Genomic DNA, 23,150 nt, shown 5'->3' with positions numbered 1-23,150 from the left:
TGGCATTTTCTAGCCAGCTCCAGTGACTCGGCTGGTAGCCCTTACCCAATCAGGGGTCTGTATCCACCAACACTTATCCCAGGGGTCTCAGCTCTGCTTTGCTTACTCAAGACTTTCTTCACTCTCTCTCCCTGGGACTCATCTGGCCCCCATTACTGTGGTACCTGAGCACCTCACAATCTTTAATGGGCTTATGTTCTCAACATCCCTGTGGAGGATTGTTTATCCCCATTTTACAGATGGGGAACTGAAGCACAGAGAGACGAAGGGCTTGTCTCTATGAACAGCGTGGGTCAAGTCGGGGTGAAAATCTACCTCACACTAACCTGCCAAGCTGGGGGGGACCCCTCACTGTCTGGGGGGACCCCACTGCCACACACACACAGCTCCCTAGTGCCCTTTGAAATGAGGGATGATCCAAGTGCACTAGGGAACAGACTGTGTGTGGCAGGCTGGTGTGAGGTAGGCTTACACCCCAGCTTGCCACACGCTAACTGTACAGACAAGCCCATAGTGCCTTGCCTAGGTTAACACAGGAAGTCTGAGGCAGAGCAGAGAATTGAACTGGGGTCCCCCAGGCCCAAGTTCGCACCCAGATCAAAGAGACCATCCCTCCTCCCTCACTCGTACCACTCTGCCAGGGACTTCAGTAAGGACTGCAGATCCTGGCCCTTTCACTCACCTCATTCGGGCTACAGCCATGTGAGATGTCTCTTTCAAAGGAAATTAAGCCAGTGAAATTTTACTCTGATCCCACAGTCCTTACTGGAATTAATGATCATTTAGCCAGAGTGAATTCCATTCCCTCCCACACACGCACCTAGGGAATTAAGAGGAATGGAGAGCAGCTTATGGGGAGATTCATCCCAGGCTTGTTTAACAGCAGGTGAGGTGTTTAACATGGGAGAAGTTTTGTGTGGGACTGGATTATTGGGGGAGTTCCCCAGTTAAGCTAATGGAAGCCCATCATGGAGTCTTTCCTGGAGATCTCCTCTTTACTTTTGCACCTATCCTTGGCACCTGGGTATGTGAAGTTCAGCTAGTGGACTATTTGAATTTGGGCTACTCTCCTTGAGGGAGTTTGTGTTCCCAGGAGCCAGTGATGGAGTAAAAGGCCATAGTGTGAGCTACGCAGGACCATGTCCAAAGGGATCTGGGGAGCTGAATCTTGCCTGGGTTCTGTGGCAAACAAAACTGGGCCCCAAATGGCAGCAATCTTAATCTTTGCTATGTAGAGTAAGTCCTCAGCAGCGTAAGATTGTTTGTCAATTTTAATGGTCGTCAGCTTTTCCTGAGAAGTATTAATTAAACAAAACCAGACCAGTTTTTAGGTCCTTGTGGCAACTGATTGATTACGGTGTTTTGCTTCACAAATGCTTTAGGGGGCTTGTCCAGTTTCAGCATCCCTTATTGTACGAAGCAGCATCTTGATTAAACTAATGGCCAAGAGGTGGCAGCCCAGAAAGTGTGGAGACAGCACAACAGTCTGAATGACCTCTGGAGCCAAATTCAGCTTGGCTTTAGGTTTTATGAAGGCACCTAGGCTGGTGCGGATATAAAGGCTCTGGGGAAAACAGGGTCTCCAGGCAAAGAGCCCAGTGCAGGCTGCAGTGTTGTAGCTGTGGTGACCTAGAGAGCCGGCTGCTGGTTTTCCGGCTGAAAAAGCAGTTATGTGGATCTGCCTACAGATTAAATATAATAGGGACTCATATTAATGTAGCCAAGCCTTCTGGTCTGTGACATTTTATAGTGCCCTACAGTGCTGAGGAATAGGAGCTCTTGATGGAGCTGGATTCTAAACAGAACCAAGATGCTTAGCCATTAGAAAAAGAGAGATGGGTACCTGAAAACTGGCACAGGTAGTGCTTAGCACACTTTGGAAATGTACAGTACAAGAACATTCAAATCCCTTGAAGGCTGTTTGGAACTCAATGTTTCCTTTGACTCCTACTCTCTCTTGCGTGTTCCTTGTGTTCTTACCCCATCTCCTCTTTTTGTCATTAGTGTCATTAATACCCCCCTCATTGTTCTTCTTTGTTCTGTTACTTGTCTGTCTTCCTTTTGTCTAATGCACAGCAAATGTAAAATAAAAACAGATGCATTCAGGATCAATCCGGTGTGTAACCCATGAGAAACACCAAAAAGGGCAAAGTTATTCCCAACAAATGTGACACTGTATTAAAACCGTGCAGCAATATAATTTGCAACAAATATAACATTTTATTTTTTTCATGTGTAGGAATATAGTATAGCTTTTTTAAAAAAAAAGTAAACACAGACCCCAAAAATCTTGTTACATAATATTGGTTGATGCCTAACATCCAATACACAATAAACAGAATGTTGATCAGGATATTAACAGACACATGGCCAAGTTCTACCCTAGATACTTGCATGCAGCTCCACTGATCTTGATAGCATATCTTTGAATTTGGCCCATTATAATGTTTGGTTTTGTCTGTTCTATGTTAGTTTCCTTTAACAGGTCTGTACTCCTCAGCCTTGTCCATTCCCCCGGTAACCCTTATGGTATAGTTGATATTAGTCTCATTTGTTATGATGCTTTTACTCTGTGTCTGTAGGCCACATGCAGAAGATTTCAGTATGGATTCCTCACTTTCACAGTAAGTTTGCAGCTGCATGAATTGCATGAGTTTCTTGGCCATGCAGGAGCTGTGTTTAAGAAACCTGAGGTTTTAGTCTCCTTTTCATGTGTGCCTTTCACTCCCCTTAATATTACTGGGAATTTGATGTGAACATTGGCTGGACACTAAGCCACCCAAAACAGGACTTCTCTTTGCCCTCAACTGCCAATGCTTTGCGTTCCCACACAACGGTCCCTATGCTGTTTCACGTGATGAAAATATACAAATAGAAAAGAAATGGATAATGTGGTTTTCCTTGTGATTCGTGTCTGCACATTCTTTGCTCAATCAAGTTGTTAAGGCAATAGCTACTGCATGCAACAATGGTCAGTTTTCGTTTTAGCAGCTTGTAATGGATTATTCTGCTTTTAACAGAGTTGAAAGACTTAATTTATTCCTGATAATTACTCAGCAACAAAGATTTTCAAAACCTCATGAAGTTAAAGTAGTTCACACAATGGTGGATAATGAGTCTTTGTGCTCCAAGGACATTTGAGTTTCTTCTTTGGGGGCAAAAAAGTAACATCCTTGGAACAAATTGGTGATTATCTATAAGGGAATAGATCCACACTCAGACTTTAATTATAACAATCTGGATTCATGAGCAGTAGCAATTATAGGAGCAGGCTCCCAAGTGTTAATCTGTACAGTTTCAAAATAAATAATCAAAAATCCCACAACGTATTATCCACTCATTTCTTTTCTTTCTGCTTTTAAAATTAAAAATACATTATTCAGCTCCCAAGCAGTAAATAAAATAAAATCAATATTGTGAAACACACTTGCAGCTGATGGGGTGTTGGAATTATTATTATTATTATTAATAATAATAATAATAATAAATAATGCTAGATACCACCATGACACCAGTTTAATCATAAATTCATTTTATTAAATCCAGAGGCTGAATGGCCCATAGGCAGCTGCTCCAACTGTGCCTTAAGCACCTAAACAATTATCACACCTATACAATACCATGCATTTATAGGTATTGGGCAGGTACTTTCAACGGAACTCGACCCAAGGAGCTCATACTCATCTTGGCATCTCCAAATGGACGGGCAGACACTAGCAACAAGGGTCCTTTGAGTGTCCACCTTTTTATACCTTATTTATCGGAACCTGCGTGGCTGTGGTCACTACTTCTTGAATCCCTTTCTTTGCTAAAATCAGAATCATCCTTGATAAATGGGGCCTCATCTTCAAGGACTTTCCTCCTATTTTATCAGCCAGTATTTCCAATCAGGCAAACCATCTTTCAAGGCCTTTCCACAACTGAGTTATTTGCACTTTACACAGGCTGCAAAGCGTATCTACTTTTTAGTCAAGCTAATTTAACCCTTTGGGTATATTTATCTCATCCTACTTGGGGACTGAATAGGTTTTTTGGTAAAAAGTTGAAACTCTATTTTCAAGACTGATCCTCTTGAGTAACCATACTTGTCCTGATCTTGGGTTTTATTGCTGTTTTGTAGTGTACAGAAATATTATTTTTCTCCATTTATAGACTAGATTATTGTGCAGAATCACAGTGTTCCGACCAAATTCCTCTTGTGTTTTGCTCCCCGAAGTACCACCTGCAATAGTAATTGGATACTTCACTTCCTGTGCAGAACTGTTGCTATGTGTTGCATCCCTGCCTGGTGCAGAGAAGTGCTTTAGGACAAACAGCACAATATTGGTGACTGATGTAATTATAACCCTAAGGAAACAAATATTTTGGCATGTAAGGGACTTTATTATATATAGAGTGACTTTTTCTAATGGAAGCTGCCTTTGAAATGCTTTGAAAGATGCAGAAATGTGATTGCATTGTATACAGCTGGTAAAAAAGGGAATATAGCAGAGAGTAAAACATGGCTGGGGGCAGTTATGACTGTCTAAATGCATTAAATTTTGAAATGAGGGGTAATATTTTTTGAGACGAGCGTGAGCTGTTTGCGAACCAAGGGCCTCGCAGTAATGGAACTATTTTGCCATTCTCATCAGAAAGGGAATTCATCTCCAGTAACTGAAAATGTCAAACACATTGAATATCCTTTACCTTCCTTAAAAGACGTTTACTTTGTGAGCCTGACTACCGCAACTGCTGTGCTCTCATGACTAAATCTATGCAAGTATTTCATGTGACCGTACCAAGCTTAAAGAGACGCTGAATGTAACACTAGGGGCCAAATCCTGCTGAGTGCTGAAGACTAAGGATGAAACTTACCCGTGGGCAAAAAGTTAGCACAAGGCTCATGTATTGATTAAGCCCTTTGCTGAGTATCCACAACTTGCAAGGAAGTCAAAATCAGGTCACAAGAATTCGGTGTCACTTCTATGCCACTTTACTGTGCAAGGGTGAGACTGCTGATGTCTGTGGCTCTTTGGTTGAAATTCCTGTAATGAGATCCAGGAACACATGGGTCATGTCTGTCTCCAAACTCACGTCTAGGCAGTATTATTAATTGACAGTCTCCCATTGTTAACTCCCTACTCCTTCCATTCCACATGGTACCAATTTCACAGTGTCATTTGTTTTGGTGGTGTGAATGGTTCCTTTATAACTAACTGTTGGTACTGCGGTAGCACACAGGAGCCAGCACCCTATGGTGTGAGGTGCTGTACAAACAGAACAAAAAGATGGCCCCAAGAGCTTGCAGTCTAAGCTTTTATCTTTATTATACAGAAGAAGCACTTTAAGAGTAACAAGTTATATCCTCAACAAAGCCTAAATCCAAATCTATAGCTTTTCCTTTGCTCTAGGAAACCGGACACGAGTATATGGTCACTTATCAATGTCTGCAGTGGGTATTTCCAAAGGCGTCCTGCAATATTAATTATGTCCACAGTTTTCAGTGGTATTTACAAAAGTTGAAGCATTTCCCATGTCTCGATCAAACTGACATTCTAACATAGAAGCTATTTGCCATTAACGAAGCTTGCGCATACTCAAAGATATTCCAGGAAACTGCGTAGGAGTTCTCTTTGTAAAACTTTCTGTATGGATTTAATTAAATCTTTCTTGCTTGTATGTTGTGCCTTGCTCAGAAGATGCTCAGATACCATGGAGGTGGGTGACCTTATAAAAACTTAGGTAGATGGGCCATTGTGTTAGAGTCCAATGAGACCTTGAAGTGAGGTCCCTTCTGCCTTTCCAGGTGGAAATAGCTGGTCCCCTCCGAAGGGTTTTTTCCAAGAAGAGTAACCCTGATTTCTGGCAAACATTCTCTTCCTTTACTAAAAAGTGTTCAATGGCCAAAGTTATGTGTGATGAATTCTTGAATGTATAACAACATCTTCATTGTTCTCAGCCAGTGCTTGGCCTATAACTGACTTACTACTTTGTAAATGCTTTGGAATACTGAGCACATGCGAGTCAATGTAGAAAATCAAAATCTTCTGCTCAGTACCACTAGTTTACATTGATTTGATCATCTAATAGCCTTTGATCTCTTGGTTCACAGAGATTTGCTCTTTCCTCTGAAGTACTGCAGAACTTCCGGGCGTTTGCCAAAACCAAATTATTCATCGTGCTAGATGGCTGGAGCCATCATAGGATTTAGGGAAAAAAATCTAAAGGGAGTTAGCTGGGAAAAAGAAAGGAACACTACTTTCAAACTCTTCAGGCAGAGCTGCACCAACACTGTCAGTTATGAGGCTCAGGAGGTTTGGAGTTTAAAGGAGCAATTTCTGCTCCCTGAGCGCCCCCTCCAAAAGTCTCTTCCTCCCCTCCCCCTAAAATCCCCCCTGTAGAATAATCACTTTACAAAAGGCATTTTTATAGCCTTGTAGCTTTCTTTATAGTAAGATTCTGCCCACAAGCAGCCTACAGATGCAACAGAACAATGAAGGCTAGTTAATGAATCATGCCAATGTTGTTCCTTTAAACTAACTGGATTTGATATTGGCCAATATGCACCGACCTTTTTGCTTGTGCAGAAGAGAAGCAAATACCAATTGCAACCGATTAGTAGAGGGGGGCACTTCTGCAGGCTATAGAATGGAATATATGTGCACGAATAAGAGGACCATCCTCTTTCCAAATGCTTTTGTTGCTCCGCGCATACTTCTAACACTTCCCGTAACAGTTGCCAGTGGAGAACACAGCTAGTCCAAACTGAAGTTAATAAAAACACATCTACACTCCACAATGACACAGGAGAGGCTGGTTGGCCTTGCAACCATCTCAGCAGAGCATGACCTGGACCAGACTGTGGACCTTTAGGAAGCAGTTCAAATCTTTGCAACCAAGAAGGCATGGAAAGCAGCACTTTGATTATTCAAACAGATTAAAATGCCAGTGTTCACTATGCAGACAAGAAAAGTTACATTTGCTGTTCAGGTGTTTGAAAGTTAAGTGTGACTTAAAATTTTTGAACAAGGCATTTTAAGTTGTTAGTTCTCCTTTACTGGGGTAGGTAGCAGAGCCGTACCATGAGAGCAGTAGAACAGGAAGAAGGAGAATTGAGACCTTTCAAAGTTTTGGCCCAAGCAAAGAGGCCTGGGTGTGTCATTTGAGCTCCTTGCCTCAGATGCCAAAATGTTGTGAGCCGGCCCTGGGAGTTAGTGATAGTACTTGTATGGTTGCCATTACTGGAGTATCTGAGCACCTCACAACCTTTACTGTATTTCTCCTCACAAGGCCCTGTGGGATCGGGAAGTGCCATAAGCTCTATTGTACAGATACAGTGACTTCAATGGGGCTGTTCGTGTGAGTGAGGACTGCTCATGTGAATTGGTTTACAGGGTCAGGTCCTTGTATTTCTCCTTGATGGCTCCTATGGTCTTCAAGGGGCGGCATAGTGAAGGCAGATAAGGCAGCATTCTGCTGCCTCCAGATACCAAGGCTGATTGTATTCCTGACACAGGGGAGGGCATGTGAGCTACTGAATGGGGTGCTGGGCTGGGCTCAGGAGACCTGGGTTCTATTCCCCACTTTGCCAGTGATGTGATGGGGAGCAAATCACTCCCTTCTCTGGGACTGTTTCCTCTCCTAGTCCTTGGGGAATTTAGATTTTAAACTCATTGGAGCAGAGGCTGTCTCTGGTTATAGAACTGTACAGCTCCAAGCACAGTGGGACTCTCATTTTGGTTGGGTCCTCCAGGTGCTACCGTAATACACCTAATAAAAAGTACCCTATGTCCCGCTGCTCCTGTCAGTTTGCCCTTTAAATTTTTTTTTTCAGTGACACTTGATTTGAAGCCGTACCATAATGAGCTGATGTAATTTCATTGAAGCACATAGCCTCCTCTATTGCAATAATTGTTCAATTACTGCTTATGTAAAGTGTGGGCAGTCTGCAACAGTGTTTTAAGCTTTGGCAAGCTCCCAGGTCTGAAGGCTTTTTTTTTTTTTTTTAAGTCTGAAAATGTGGATTTGGAAAGGCTTGTTTAACAAAAGACTCTGAAGGTGGGATTGCGTGGGCTTGTGCGTCTGTCTGTCTTCCCCCTTACACGCCATTCCCTCTGGATTAATGTCTCTTGTTCTCAATTTCCCAGCTTGTCCTCCTCCCATCGTACATCTTGGCATAAGGCTTGGCTTAGTTGGCTCTGTTCCTGGCAATCCCTGTGTGGGTTCTGAATGTTCCAGCTTACGTCTCGTGCCTGTCCTCCTGCTTTTTCTCCTATCTCTGTGTGGTCTTTCTCCCTTCTTGTTCTGCTGTGGAAGGTGTAATGCAACTGCCTACAATTGCACTTAGCCGATCTGTGACTGCTAGTAGCCACTATTTCCAAGTCAGTGTCTTGGCTTGGTGCTTACATCCCAAAAATCACTGCTGTAGTTGATGCTCACAGGCATTTTCCATGGCTGCCTCCACCGAAGCGAACTAGTAAATGGGCCCAGAGAAGGTCAAGGCTAGCTTCTCTACAGAGTGTTAGTGGTGGGACGGGACCTCAGGTGACAGGCTGCCAAGCCGGGGCCTTGCAGAAGCATAAAAAACACATGATATTTCTCAGAATGTTTCGTGTTTTCCCTTTTGAATTAGGCTGCCAGTGCTAGGGGAACATACCTGCTTAAGTTGGAAGAATCTGATCCCAGACGGAGTCTCAGATGCCTGAGGTTTCTGCTGTCTTTGGCCCCCTGTTGTTAAACTGGGATTATGAGGCCATTGCTTAGCAGTGAGAGGATCAAATATAAAGTACCAGCTGCTGTATTAGAGTTGGAGCATTCGGATGATGTTGGGCTTTGTGGAGGGTTATACTGACACTTGATAGGGCCGCTGCTGTTGGAGATGGGTGTGTCGGCCATGGCCAGCTCTCTAATGGAGCTCCGTGGGGTAGGTTGAGCTGCCTCTTTTGGGAAATGACACTAGGTCTGACCCGCTTTCTGCTCCATCCTTGTTTCCATCTAAAATAACCTGGGTCTACTCATAAAATCACCTTTTAGAAGGCACAAATCTCTTCCTAACCTGGGAATCATTTGCCTGGAAGAGGAATTTCCCCTGGCATTTACAAACTATTATAAACCTTTGCTTGTTAAAGGAAGCCGTAGCTGCCACCCATCACATATCAGACAATAACAGATTAAGCTACACTTGCCAGGTTTTGCAGTATTTACACTTTAGAACTGGGTGATTGCTGCTTGGCTTTGACTAACAGTGACCCAAGTCACAGGGTTGCAAGCTGTTACTTTGCAGCAGGGTGTTGTCATAAACAGATAGCTAAGGGTTAATGTTCTTTTACCTGTAAAGGGTTAACACAGGGAACCAAACCCCTGACCAGAGGACCAATCAGGAAACAAGACTTTTTCAAATCTGGGTGGAGGGAAGTTTTGGGTGTGAGTTCTTTGTCTTGGGTCTGACCCTCTCAGCTCTGAGATTGATTTTTCTGTCTCCAGGCTTTCTAATCTTCTGTTTCCAAGTTGTAAGTACAAGGATAGTAGGACAATAGGTTTATATTGTTTTCTTTTGTATTTACATGTGTGTAGTTGCTGGAATGTGTTAAATTGTATTCTTTTTGGATAAGGCTGTTTATTCATTTTTTTCCTTTAAGCAATTGACCCTGTATATTGTCACCTTATTACAGAGACCATTTTATGTCCTTTTTTCTTTCTTTTTATATAAAGCTTTCTTTTTAAGACCTGTTGGAGTTTTTCTTTAGTGGGGGCTCCAGGGAATTGAGTCTGCAACTCACCAGGGAATTGGTGGGAGGAAGAAGTCAGGGGGAAAATCTCTTTGTGTTAGATTTACTAAGCCTGACTTTGCATACCTTCTGGGTGAGAGGGAAGAGAGAGATTAGATCTCTCGGTACTTGTGTTTCCAGGACTGGAAGCAGGGAATCTCCTAGGGTCGTCCAGGGAGGGGAGCCTGGGAGGAAGTAACAAGGAAACAAGGGGAGGGGGTTATTTCCCTTTGTTGTAAGGCTCAAGGTATCTGAGTCTGGGGTCCCCCAGGGAAGGTTTTGGGGAGACCACAGTGAGCTAGGCACTGTATAATTCCTAGCTGGTGGCACCAATTACCAGGTCCAAGTTGGTACCTAAGCTTGGAGGTTTTCATGCTAACACCCATATTTTGGACGCTAAGGTCCAGATCTGGGAAGAAATGTTATGACAGGTGTAGGTAATATTGAGAAGCTGCTATGCAGCTTTATGCTTTGTGGCCCCATTTCATTACAACCAGCTCTCTGTTTTGGTCTGTAGTTGTCAGCTTGAGGCTAGGCTTACATTACGTGTGCATAGTGTGCAACAAGTGCATTGCTAAGCCTCAGCGTACACAGCGAGCAGCTCACCTACTGAATGCAAACAGCACAATTATTTTACAGGTAAAACAGAGAAACAAACCTGATATATATCCAGGGAACAAATTTCAATCATGTGAAGAAACAATAATAAAGCCATTTAAATAATGGTTAAGCTGTAGTGTGCTGGAGCCCTCTTACACCAAGGGAATGGAGAACCTGTCATATGAAAGGAGACTGGAAGAGCTTGGCTTGTTTAGCCTAGCAAATCAAAGGATGAGAGCGAATATGATTGCTCCCTAGTCTCTAGACATACATGGGGGGAGGAAGAAAGGCCGGTGCGTGGGTGGGGAACTATTGAAGCTAAAGTGGGATGTTGGCACAAGAACAAATGGGATGAACTGGCCATGAGTAAATTTAGACTGGAAATCAGAAGGTTTCTAACCATCAGAGGATTGAGGTTCTGGAATAGGCTCTCAGTAGAAGTGGGGGCAAGAAACCTAACCGGTTTAGGGTGGAGCTTGATGAGTTTTAAAACTGGGTGATATGCCAGGGTTGCCTGTGATAGCAGCCTGTGCTGCAGTAGGGACTGTCTGTGTGGGGAGTGGGAGAGCAGGGGAGGACTTTAGGGGATGGACGATGCCAGGGCCTGTAGCCTGAGCTAGGTAAGGGAGGGGAAAGGTCAACACCTTTGCCCGGGAAGGGGACAAAGGAAGGGAGTGGCAGGAGGGAAGCAGTTTGAGTTTGGGCTTGGGGCTGTGTGGGCGGAGTTCAGAGTATCCTAGCTAGGATCCAAGCACCCTGAAAGCCCAAAAGGACTCGGTGGAGGGGTCCTAACTGTGCCTGCAAGCTCTGCTGTAACCTGTGTTCCTGTTGTCCAATAAACCTTCTGTTTTACTGGCTGGCTAAGAGTCACTGTGGGTTCCAGGAAGAGGGGTGCAGGGCTGGACTCCCCACACTCCGTGACACAGACGACTGGACTCAGTGCCCCAGGAGAGCCCTTCCAGTCCCATGTCCCATGTTCCCACACACTCACAAAGGCTCATGCAGCTCTGCTCCCCCTTTTGGGTTGGTGAACTAACAACACAGTTGCCAGATCCACAGTGCTGCTAATACCAGAGGATGACAGTGGTGAGATAATGGGATGATTTGCTGGAGAAAGATGTTGTGTGAGCTGCTAGTCTGTGTTGTGATTAAACAGCCCGGGGTATATGAAGAAGTGTTTAAACTAGAGAGAGGACAATTTCAGTGTTTGCCAAATTGGGAGAGGGAAAAGAATCTTTTAAGGTACAATAATGATTCTCTGCATTTCCCTCTCAAGAATGGCAGGGAGCTTTACAAATATTTATTAAGCCTCACAATTCCCATTGACATAACTTCTCTGTAAAAGGGGGATAAAGTGACTTGTCCAAGGTAACACAGGAAGTTTGTGGCAGAGCCAGATCTCCTGAGTTCCAGTCCTGTGTTTTACCCTCAACATCCTCTTTCCTCCTCTGAGAGTATTATAAAAATTGAATTTAGAAAACATCATAAACTAGGGATTAAATGAATCCCATTGCAGCTCCACTGGTTTTCTAGGAATGAATTTCCCCTTGTCTTTTTAAAAAGCATCTGGATGCCAGCAGTATCCAAGGCAAGCTAGCATTATATTAACCCCACTCTGTTGATTGGTCAGTAGTTTTTGGAGCCTTCTAGGTTTTCAAAACACCCCCAGCTGTCATTGCAATAAGGGAATCTGAGGAGGGTTGTGCTGTGCAGATCTGCCAGTCGGTCGTGGTGCAGGGCCTGAGGTGGGACGAGTTTGTAAGCAGATTTTCCAGTCTGAAATATCCATGTAAGTCTCAAGGATATAAAAAATTCTGGATCTCATGTTTTTGCTGGAACTGTGCATCTTCTTCTTAACTCTCTCTTTCCCATCTCACCTGGGGGAGCTCTGCTGTGTAGCTTTATGTGCTGCGTCCTGCTATTGTTTGTGTTGCATATTCATTTGTATTAACTTTTCAGCCTCATTTTTTTCTTAGCCAAGAGGGCTACATTTTGTTTGTTTCACCTTCTCCTGGAGTATCTAGGTATGATACAGTTATAACGCAGAGATATGAAACTGCTTATTTTTCCTTGCTATCCAAACAGCTCCTTTTTAGTTCCTGAGATTGGAGCCATGCTCATTTTTAGCTTGTGTTCTGTACTTGTTAAGATAAGTAAATGTCTTTGTTGGAAGCTCATCTTCTTGGAACAAATTACCTGTGATCCTAGGTTAGTAAAGTACAAAAAAAAAAAGAAAAGAAAAGAAAAGAAACCAACCCTGTACTATGAAAATGAAATTGCTCAGGCATTATGAAGTGCATCATGGCAGTAATTACACTACTTCCAAGCAATTGGCTTTTAACTAGGCTTGTTTTGATGATTATCAGAGTGGGTGAAAACAAGTCCAGCTAGGATGGATCCAGGCTGGAAAGCCTGGGGAAGATGCTGCAAGATTTCTCCCTGAAATAAAATCTCCATGGGTTCAGTTTCAAACTCTGCTTGGTCAACAAGTGAAAGTGAGTATCCAGGTCTTGAGATGCATCTACATCGAAAAGCCATTGCAGGAGTGGGAAACCCTGTGGGTTTGCAATGGCAGGGGGACTGTAGGTCTAGTTTGAGGTTCATTAGTAGGTCTGTGTTGTGGGGTGCTTGTCCACATGATGCCCAGCTCAAGTTGAAGATGTCAGACCCTGATTTACGTGGGAATTAAATGAGTCATTTAAAAAAAATCTGTCTACAAGCCTCTGATAAATAATCAGTAAAGATAGATAGAGTCCAAAGGCCAAATCCCATCCTGGTGTAAGTGAGCACAATGCCACTATACCAGTGGTGTCATGCCCCGACTCTGGGACTGACTTAACAAAGACAGTGTGCGGAGTAGTGAGTAGCCATCTAATTTATTTGTAAAAAATGCGCCCTGATACAGATCAATTATTTTGTGAGTCTAGCTTTGGAAATAATTCATCTTAACATGCCTGAGCTTTCTTAACGAAGCTTCTCATTTATTTCTGCTTGGAACTGAAACATCATTTTGACTGTGCCGATGTAAATACTTTCAGAAATTCTGCTGCTATTTTTTCCCAGCTGTTTTTCGGTGTGCATGTTGTTATCCAGCATATGGTTCTCAGAGTTCTGCTGTATTCATCGTCTCAAAAAAGCCATTACATCAGGAGCGATGTCACATTTTTCAGAATTGTATTGCACCATCTGAGCATTGCAGGCTGTTGGTCTGTTCCTTGTCTCCATTTCTAACTTGTGAGCAACTAACAAACAGGCATGTCATAAACAGATAGTTAAGGGTTAGTGTCTCTTTTACCTGTAAAGGTTAACAAACAGGGAACCAAAAACACCTGACCAGAGGACCAATCAGGAGACAAGATACTTTCAAATCTCGGTGAAGGGAAGCCTTTGTTTTTGTTTTTTGGGTTTGGTTTTGTTCTCTCTGGGTCCTGGAAGGGACTAGATGTGCAACCAGGTTTCTTGCCAAACTCCCTGCTCCAGTCTCTTCAGGGATGTGGGTTCGAATCCCATGGCTACCACCATGTCATGGTATATTTCCCCAGTCTGAACCTTAGAGTCCAAAAATTGGGGTACCAGCATGAATTCCCCTAATTACCAGCTTAGATCTGATAAGATGCCACCAGCCAGGACTTGGAGTGCCTGGTAAACTCTGCCCCCCCAAAAACCTTGCCCGGGGACTCCCCAGACCCTCTGGATCTTAACACAAGGAAAGTAAACCCCTTCCCTCACTGTTGCCTCTCTGAGATTTCCCCTCCCTGGGTTACCCTGGAAGACTACTATGATTCAAACTCCTTGAATCACAACACAGAGAAATCAGGTTTGTTCCCCCGCCTTCTCTTCCCCTGCAGGTGTTCTCTCCCTGGGCTCCTGGAGAGAGAGACAGATTCAAGCTCCGTGAATCTAAAACAAAGGGATTTCACCCTTCTCCCCTCCCTTCTCCTTCACTGTTAAGTACAGACTCAATTCCCTTGAGCCTCAACAAGGGGAAAAAATCATACAGGTCTTAAAAAGCAAAACTTTTAATAAGAAGAAAGAAAAAAAGTAAAAGTTATCTCTGTAATTTAAATGGTTAAAGTTACAGGGTCTTACAGCTTATAGACACTAGAAAGAAGCCTCCCCCCCCCCCAGCAAAAATACAATTTAAAATACTTCCAGCGAACTACACATTTGCAAATACAGAAAACAATCAAAAGACTATAACCGCCTTCTCTGCTAAATACTCACTATTCTGAATATATAACAGACTGTAGCAGGGAGATTGGCAAGAAACCTGGTTGCACGTCTAGTCCCTTCCAGGACCCAGCGAGAACAAAACCAAACCCAAAAACCGCAAACAAAGGCTTCTCTCCACCGAGATTTGAAAGTATCTTGTCTCCTGATTGGTCCTCTGGACAGGTGTTTTTGGTTCCCTGTTTGTTAACCCTTTACAGGTAAAAGAGACATTAACCCTTAACTATCTGTTTATTTAGGACAAGGTTGCTTACAGGTAGCTTCTGTTATTCCAGATGTGTCCAATTCAGATCCTTCTTTCCATTATAAAACTGCAAACTGCCTGGAGTTTCTAGGAATTCCGTTTGCCTTCTAAACTCCAGCCTCTCAGCTTTGATTGTGGAGGATGAGCTGTGCATGGTGCTTGTAGTCTCAGCTAGCAATGTACATTTCTCCTCCTGCCTTCCTTCGGGGCATGAATATTTTGGGCCTGCTGTACCCCGGGAGAAGCTCCATGGGCTTACAGCACAGGTGAATTTGGCTCTTTGTGTGTCCTATAGATTTCCTTGCTTAATGCTGTAAATTTTCCAGCTGTTACTCCCGATGGGGTATAAACATCTGTTCAAATCTCTTTCCACCAGTTGCACGGTTCACCCAAAGCTGAGATCTGCAAACTGTCTTAGGGCTGGTCTACACTGGGGGCGGAAATCGATCTGGGATAAGCAACTTCAGCTACGTGAATAGCATAGCTGAAGTCAAAGTATCTTAGATTGAGTTACCTGCCGTCCTCACGGCACGGGATCGACGTCCGCGGCTCCCCCTGTTGACTCCACTACCGGCACTCGCGTTGGTGGAGTTCCGGAGTCGACAGGAATTCCTTTGGGGATCGATATATCGCATCTAGATGAGACGCGATATATTGATCCCTGAGAAATCGATTGCTACCCGCCGATATGGCCGGTAGTGAAGATGTAGCCTCAGTGAGCACGTTCCCCCTTGCAGTATGAGCACCGTGAATGCCAGATCTCCTAATTGCTGTCTATTATTTATCATCACCTCTGCCATGGAGTTCATCTTTCAGTAATACGCTGCCAGTGAAAAGGCATATTGTGCGTCTCTCTGCCAGCATCACTGGAGTCACAAGTGTATGTACAGGCAAGCTAGCAGGGTGTTTCTTCTGTAATTAGCTCACCCAGGAAAACAGCATCTGCTCTCTTGTAAAGAACTTGATTTCTTCCCCCCAGGTTCCACCTGCTTTGGCTGAGGGACACAGAGAGGTGAAGTGATTTGCCCAAAGTCACACAGTGACTTGGTATCTGAAGATGAATGTGGCTTGGTGGCCCAGAAGCCTCTGGTTTTGCCTTAAATGCAGTTTCTTCAGCAGTAGCTTTGGGGATGTGTCAGGATTAGCAGCGGTGTGCTTTGGTCTAACTTGAGGGCTGATGCCTTTAACTCCCTTTGGGCCTGATTTACCACTGTGTTATCTAGTTCCACATGGCATAACCCAATCACTGCCAAAGGAACTGCTGTCCTAGACGAGACCAGCAGTCCATCGGGTCCTCCTGTCTGTGCTAGGAGGTGTGAAGTGAGGATGCGTAATGTTCCTGAGAGGGAAGGAAGTTTCTTCCTGGCTCCAGGAACTTAGTTGGCTTATGACCTGAAGTGTGTAAGGTTTTCTGTCTCTTCCACGTTGTCATCCTGGCTGCTGTAACTGGGGATGATGATATTACCATTCATACAGTTATATTTATATATGAATTGGACAGTCATAAATTAGCCAACAATCCTTTTAACTTAGTAAAAGTGTTCACCAGAAAATAGCTCAGAGGAGCTGATCTCTCATTCACTCCAAAGGTGACCTCTGCTTCCTATACATCTGGTGACTTCCCAGCAGAAGGGTCGAGGACTGTAACAGCCAACTGTCCGCGCTCGCTGGTAGACCCCTCTGGCTGGACAGGGATTCTGAAACAATGACAGTGTTTTCTAAAAAACCCTCTCGCTCTCCACTGCCTTGGCAGCTCAGCACTCTTGCCTAGTAAATATTTATTTAGCTGTCCCTGCTGTTAGAGCTGATAGTCCGGCTTCCCTTTAAATCGTCTTCCCGTCCAGGGTGTGCCAAGCCTTGAATTTTTGGCAAGAGCTAACCCCATATGTGCAGGCGGTTACATAGGTGCAAAGGAATGGGATAGTGGAGGGTTGCATGACAACCGCAGCTCTCAGCTTTCATGCCCGGGTCATTTTGTTCCTCTTCCCCAATCACATTTCAACTGTCTCTGGTAATGAGTTGTGGTTTTTTAAAATAATAATAGTGGTTATTCTAAAGACAGCGTGCAGTGAAGCATGGACGTCGCTAATTCACTGCAGTTGGCAGCTTTGCTCGGTTTAATCGTAACTCATGAGCTTGCCGATAGTATTAGACACAGAGCCATTGCTAGTCTGCAGAACAATCTTTTATGCTCTGATTAGCGAGTCTAACTGTAATTTACAACCTGGGAGGCTGCAGTAATGCCAAAGAGAGGTGCTTGGAGAGTGTCTGTAAAGGCCTGTAGATACTTTTACTGCAGTTGAACTCCTTGGGCATCTACGTCTACGCTACCTGCCGGACTGGCGGGTAGCGATCGATCTATCGGGGATCGATTTATCGCATGTAGTGTAGATACGATAAATTGATCCCCGATCGCTCTCCCATCGACTGCTGAACTCCAGCTTGGTGAGAGGCGGAAGCGGAGTCAACGGGGGAGCTGTGGCAATCGACCCCGCGCCGTGACGACGCGAGGTAAGTTGAAATAAGATACGTCGACTTCAGCTACACTATTGTCATAGCTGAAGTTGTGTATCTTAGGTTGATTCCCCCCACCCCCACCCCCACCCCCCAGTGTAGGATTTCAATTCCCTCACTTCTGCAAATAAAAATGGAAATAGTTGCAGTTGTCATGCAGGTATTGCAGGGTGAAGAGCAGGGGAGGGGACTGGCTTTTGTTGCACATCCTGAATAACAGAGCAGTGGATTCCCAGATCTGCACCCGCAGGTTGGTTCTTAGGCTTGTGACTCTGACTTCTGCCAGCCAGTCTCAGTTTTGGCACCAGTATCCAGGGGTGAGATTTGCACTTCATATTAAAATCACCTCCCTTTTCCCCATTGCGCCATTTATTCAGGGACTAGAAAGTCAGCCACAAACAACGACTAAGTACAGGGAGTTCCCTGAGTTGCCTTCTGGATCTTTGGGCAGAGGAGCTGGGATAAAATTCAGACCTCGCTTGCGCTTTGGCTTTGGGTTGGACTTTGGCCTTATTAATTCTGAAATAACATATGTAACTGAAGGGAAACCTTCCTTCCCACGGCTTCTGGGTGCCTAGGTATTGACCTGCATGACCTTGATCTCTGCATTTGATGCACTTGTGCTTCCATCTCTCTTTGTCATGAGGCAGAAGCATCCGCTGAGTTCTCCTCTCCGTAAAACTTAGAAACAGGGTGTTGAGCCAGGCCCAGGTGAGGTGGGGTGGACCAGGACTGTCCAAGTGAGAAAGAAGCAAGTCTATAAGTGGGGATGGGAGATAGGAAGTGTCTGTTAGGGGTAGTAGAGGAGAAGAAGGTGGCCTGAGAGGAAGAAAGCCCAAGGTTTTGTGGGTAGAATAGTAGCAGTTGTGGTGAATCTGGGCCTTATTTAATGTTAATCGCCACTCCTTCCCCTCAGGGCCTTCGAGCACCACCTGTAGCCTGATGAAGGTCCCCCAGGGACTCCTTGCCTGTCAAGAGTCATTCCCTTGATATAATAAACCATCAACATACCCAAATGCCAAGTAAAATTCAGAGGCAATTGGAGGATTGGCTGGAATGGTCAAATAAGGTATCTTAGCAACAGAGGTAATTTGTCTTCCTGTAGACTGAATTTGTTTTTTAACAGCTTCAGTCCTGCTGAACATAGCTGCTACAAGGGGTGCAAGCCCTGCCTTTCAACATACGAGGATGTTCTTTCGAATCTCTGATGCCCCATGACTGCTCTTGTTCTGTTGCAACAGTGACATGGTTAAAGACCCCCTAAATCTTTTCAGCTTTGAGTGTACAGGAGCTAACTCAGAATGCAGAGGAAGGCTGGCTGGTTAGTAGAGATGAGGTTGGGGAGGTTGTAATGGAATTCAAGCTATTTGGAGATTATTTGAATATTGTAAATCTTGCAATAAAGCGAAAAGGAAACAAACCAAGCCCCATCTAGTTTCGCCCGGTTGAAAGTCATGATGCAAAACCAGGCACCACCCTCTACCCGAAATAGAAAGACATTCATATTTTCTATAATACTTTGGAAGTTAGTGGTGTGTGAAGCACCAGTGCTCCAAATTTTTGGCTTGAGGTCTGGTATTTCTTGTGGACTGTTGAGTCCCTGGAAGCTCTTCAAATCTTGGATGGCTATTCACATCACACTCACTCAATTCCTAAAATCCTTTCCCAGCTTGTACTGGGATCCATGTAAAACCTGGGGAAAATTCTCAAGGGAAGCAGTGTTTCTTTGATTGCTGCAAAGTTCTGGAATTTGGAAGGATTATCCCTGGGACATCACACAGAAAACAAGTTATTGGTGGCCTTTAACAAGATTAGATCCGCTGTCAACGTGCTGTGTAAAATTCAGCATACAGTGAGTTGAAACAATATCCTCCTAATGGACTGAATAGTAGATAAAATAACTGACTATATGATGAACAAGCAACAATATAACAAAACTGAATCTAGCCAGTCTCATTGGAGATTTACATATCGTTCTTGGGCACAGCAATCTCATCAGACTAAACATTAATTCTGTTTCCATAATGAAGTTAACATGTAGCAAATAATACTGAAAATGGCCAGCAAAGAAGACAACTTCTCTACTTAGTTTGGGTAACACTGCTATTTTCTAGTTAAACTATAAAATGTGTTCACCTGGGAGCCCTAAAGGAACATAGGCAAGTACCTTTTTAAAACAGTTTTAGCTCTCTGGTGGGTATCCTCTTAGGAACTTGAAAATGGCGTGTGTTTTTCTTTTTCGAAAACAGGACATGGATGTATTGTTACCTGAACCTGCAGTCCTCACACAGGCAAATCCTCCAGTGAAATCTGCAGGGTTGGGCCAGTAGATCCTCCCACACACTGATGCTGCAGCAGCTCCCTTTGTGGCTGGACTGCCTTCACAGGGAGATTTATTGTGCTGTGTTTCAGAGGGTTTCAGATAACAGGAAGGATTTGATCAAGAAAAAGGCACTTGTAGTTTGCTCCAGAGAAGAGAGGTAATGGTAGAGTGTGACAGGAATGGGAGCCACCTCCTCTGAGTGGGGTTATCTATCCTTTGCCCAAGAAGTTAACAGGTATGGGGAACTTCTGGATTCCCAGGTGGCTTTGGTTGATAAATGCATCCATTTTTGTTTCATTTGCCAGCTGTCAGGCAACCACTGCCATTTCTCTGTGCTGTGACCCTTGCCATGTGTGACATGGTGGAGGGTCTTTAATGGGTTGCAAAGGAGTGAGGGGTTAGCGGTCACTCTCTTTGCCCAGGTGCTGTAGAAAAGGGTTGTGAGAACGAATGGCTGTTGGAGGGCGGAGAATGCCTGTAGGAAAGTCAGGCTCCACGCCGCAGCAGGGAGGTCTTTCTTTACTCTCTGGTTATGTTAAAACTTTATCACTATAAACACTAAGGGCCAGATCTTCAGCCGCTGCATATCATCATGACTACTCTGATCTGTGCCAGCTTAGGAGGAGATCTCACCAATTAGGGATCCTTCCGCTGTATGGCGCATGGAGTGCTTCCACCAGGGCTAGCCATATCTTTGTGACTGCCAGACTAGGCCACTGCAGTGTGGCCTGCGGGAGGCCCCCCTCGATCACGTGGCAGCTGCAAGTCAGTGCAGAACATGTCCGCCCACTTGCTGTGAAGTGATGGCCATAAGGAGCTGCTCCCACCAATTTTCTGAATGCAGCAGCTTCTAGGTACCATGCTCGGTATTAACGTGGATCTTCCTGGTTTGATCCTGACCTGCTGAGGAACTTCCTTTCTTCCCATGTGCTGCCATCGCAGGTCAGCTGGAGCTCTCTCTCACTGAGCCACTCTAGCTTGGGGGGCTGGAGTCAGGGCATTCTCTCTGGGAACCTGGTTGTTTGGGAATTTGCTTTGCCTCCTAGCTTAGAGGTGCTAAAATCTGTTGTCCTGCAGGGCACGATGGAGCGGCTTGTACCCCTACGGTGTGATTGGATTAGCCACACAGCTTGTTTAAGAGGCAGTAGTCTGTCTGGGATGATACAGGTTAATGCGTTGCTGTGGCTTTTTAAAAATGTGCCTGTGGGTAATTATCATGGCTGCATTTTGTCACTGCAAGGTCTCATTCCTAGTTGCTGATTGGTGCAGGAGGGCCATCTGCGGCTTCCCAATCCTGGGGCCAGCATAGTTCAGAGTAGCCCCAGGCCAGACCTTGCCATACCCAGGCACATTGTCTATTTCTCAGCTGTAAGTGTTGGCTTAGGAGTTTTGGCTGCTTTCCAGCCCTTTTGTGCTTTAGAAACAGCACAAATTGGCCAGAATCTGGCTTGGGATCGGGCCCCAGAGTAACATCTGGTTACTGGTCTGTGCAGCATTCTAATGGTTTATTATTTAAATCTTGTTCACAGGATGCAGTGTAGGTAAAGGTGGGTGAGAAATATAGAAACAGTACTTGGTGGGGTGGGACATATTTAGAGGTGGGAAGATTTTGAGATGAAATCTTTACTAACTACAGCCCCAGTTAATTCAGTTCTCTTTCCTTTCTGTTCACAGGGTACAGGTTGAGTTCTACGTAAATGAAAACACCTTTAAAGAACGTCTCAAGCTGTTCTTCATCAAAAATCAAAGATCAAGTAAGTGTTTGTACCAAGACACTCCATGACAGTTTTATTTTCCAGGTAATTACAATAATAACCAGGTTGTCTGTAATGAAAAGAATGAGGGGAAAAAATGAAAAATCTAACTGGCTACAAAATAGAAAGAATCTCTCTCTCTCTGTCTCTCTCTCTCTCAGGTCTGTTAGCCACAGCAAATCTGTTTGAGCAATATTTGTATGGAGCTGATGGATAACAATGTGCAGGATAATACTTTTTTTTTTTGCATACTTATTAACTTGAGCAATAAATTGCTCCTCCCCTTGACAAGGCTCCATCAGTCCTAGGATGGGAAGCAAGTGCCATCTAGTGGTTGCAACAGTTCAGCACTGTGCCCTTGGCACTGCTGCCTTAAGGGTTCTGTTTCCTGATGTTGATTTTTCAAAGTGCCATTTCCCAGCACCGAGGACTATCTTTTTGCATGTTAGCCTTAGACGGAGCTGGGTTAATGAGTTTCATCTGTGAAAGCAGATTGGTATGGGAGTGGGTTTCCTTTCTTAAGGAGAACATGATTCCACAGGGAGGATAGGAAAGCTGCATCTTATATTTCTGTTGTCAGCATCACAGGCATTTATAGCGTGTTCACTGCTACAAAACCTGGCTGCAATTTACAAGGGTGGTGCTCAGTGCCTCTAGATTTACAAGTGAAATGACTACCCCTGTAGTATGCAGTATTGTTGAGCCATGTCAGTCTCAGGATATTAGGGACAAGGTAATATCTTTTACTGGACCAATTTCTGTTGTTGAGAGAGAGGTGTTTTTGAGTTACACAGCTTTCAAGCTCTTCCTCTTACCTGATCAGAACAACCCCCCAGCCTCTCCAAGCTTATCATCAGAAGTGAGCTCCCCATAGAATAGCAAGGTAGGAAGGGAACTCATGAAGTCATCTGGTCCAATCCGCTGCTCAAAGCAGGACCAATCCCCAGGCAGATTTTTGCCCCAAACCCCCCCTTCCCCTCAAGGGTTGATCTCACAGCCCTGGGTTTAGCAAGCCAATGCTCAGAACACTGAGCTATCCCTCCCTCCCGACCAGGACAGCAATTCAAAGCGGCACCTTACCCTGCCAGAACAACAGATGCAAAACCTGCAGATGTATCTCCACTGCTACAATGAGCAACATCCCCCATAACAAACCTTTCAAGATCCATGGGTCCTCCACATGCCTATCACAACATATGGCATACCTCATCCAATGCACTAAACGCCCCAGTGACAACTCTGTGAGTGAAACCAGACAATCACTGTGCTCCCGAATGAACTCACACAGGAAAATGATAAAAGATAAAAGCACCCTATCACCTGTGGGTGAACCCTTTTCACAAAGCAGTCTCTCCCTGTCTGACCTATCAATCTTCATCCTCAAAGGAAACCTTCACAACACTTTCAAAAGACAAGCCTGGGAGCTTAAATTCATAAATCTGCTAGACAATAAAAATCATGGTCTTAAAGACACTGGATTTACGGCTTATTACAACAATCTGTAACCCACTAACCCCCTCCCCCCATTTGTCCTATGACTACAGGGGTGTTAATGGTGCACTTCACCTTCCCTTAGTTTAGCATAAGTAGTTAGCAGATATTCTGTCTGTTCGATCTTGTATTTAGCTGTGACGCTCTAAGTACCTTTCCCAGACCTGAGAAGAGCTCTGTGTAGCTCGAAAGCTTGTCTACCCCTAAAGTAGGGAGCAGCTATTCTATGATGCCCACAGCTTAGC

General features: G+C 44.4%; 1 protein-coding gene across 11 annotated transcripts in view; it reads left to right on the top strand.

The window, feature by feature from the left end:
• Nucleotides 1-23,150, top strand: part of KCNT1 (potassium sodium-activated channel subfamily T member 1) — a 193,209-nt gene that overhangs the window by 90,948 nt on the left and 79,111 nt on the right. For 6 of the 11 annotated variants that reach the window (XM_030536129.1, XM_030536125.1, XM_030536122.1 and 3 more), the window contains exons 2-3: nt 2,583-2,624; nt 21,335-21,414. In XM_030536129.1, the coding sequence (XP_030391989.1) occupies nt 2,583-2,624; nt 21,335-21,414 (122 nt within the window). Of the gene's footprint in view, nt 1-2,582; nt 2,625-21,334; nt 21,415-23,150 lie in introns of those variants that run through there. The other 5 variants (XM_030536119.1, XM_030536130.1, XM_030536124.1 and 2 more) reach the window with 2 other exon arrangements.

This window comes from Gopherus evgoodei, chromosome 16 (assembly GCF_007399415.2).
Source record: "Gopherus evgoodei ecotype Sinaloan lineage chromosome 16, rGopEvg1_v1.p, whole genome shotgun sequence".
Classification (NCBI taxonomy): domain Eukaryota; kingdom Metazoa; phylum Chordata; order Testudines; family Testudinidae; genus Gopherus; species Gopherus evgoodei.
Note: the sequence above shows the minus strand (reverse complement) of the source record. Positions and strands in the feature narration are given on the sequence as shown.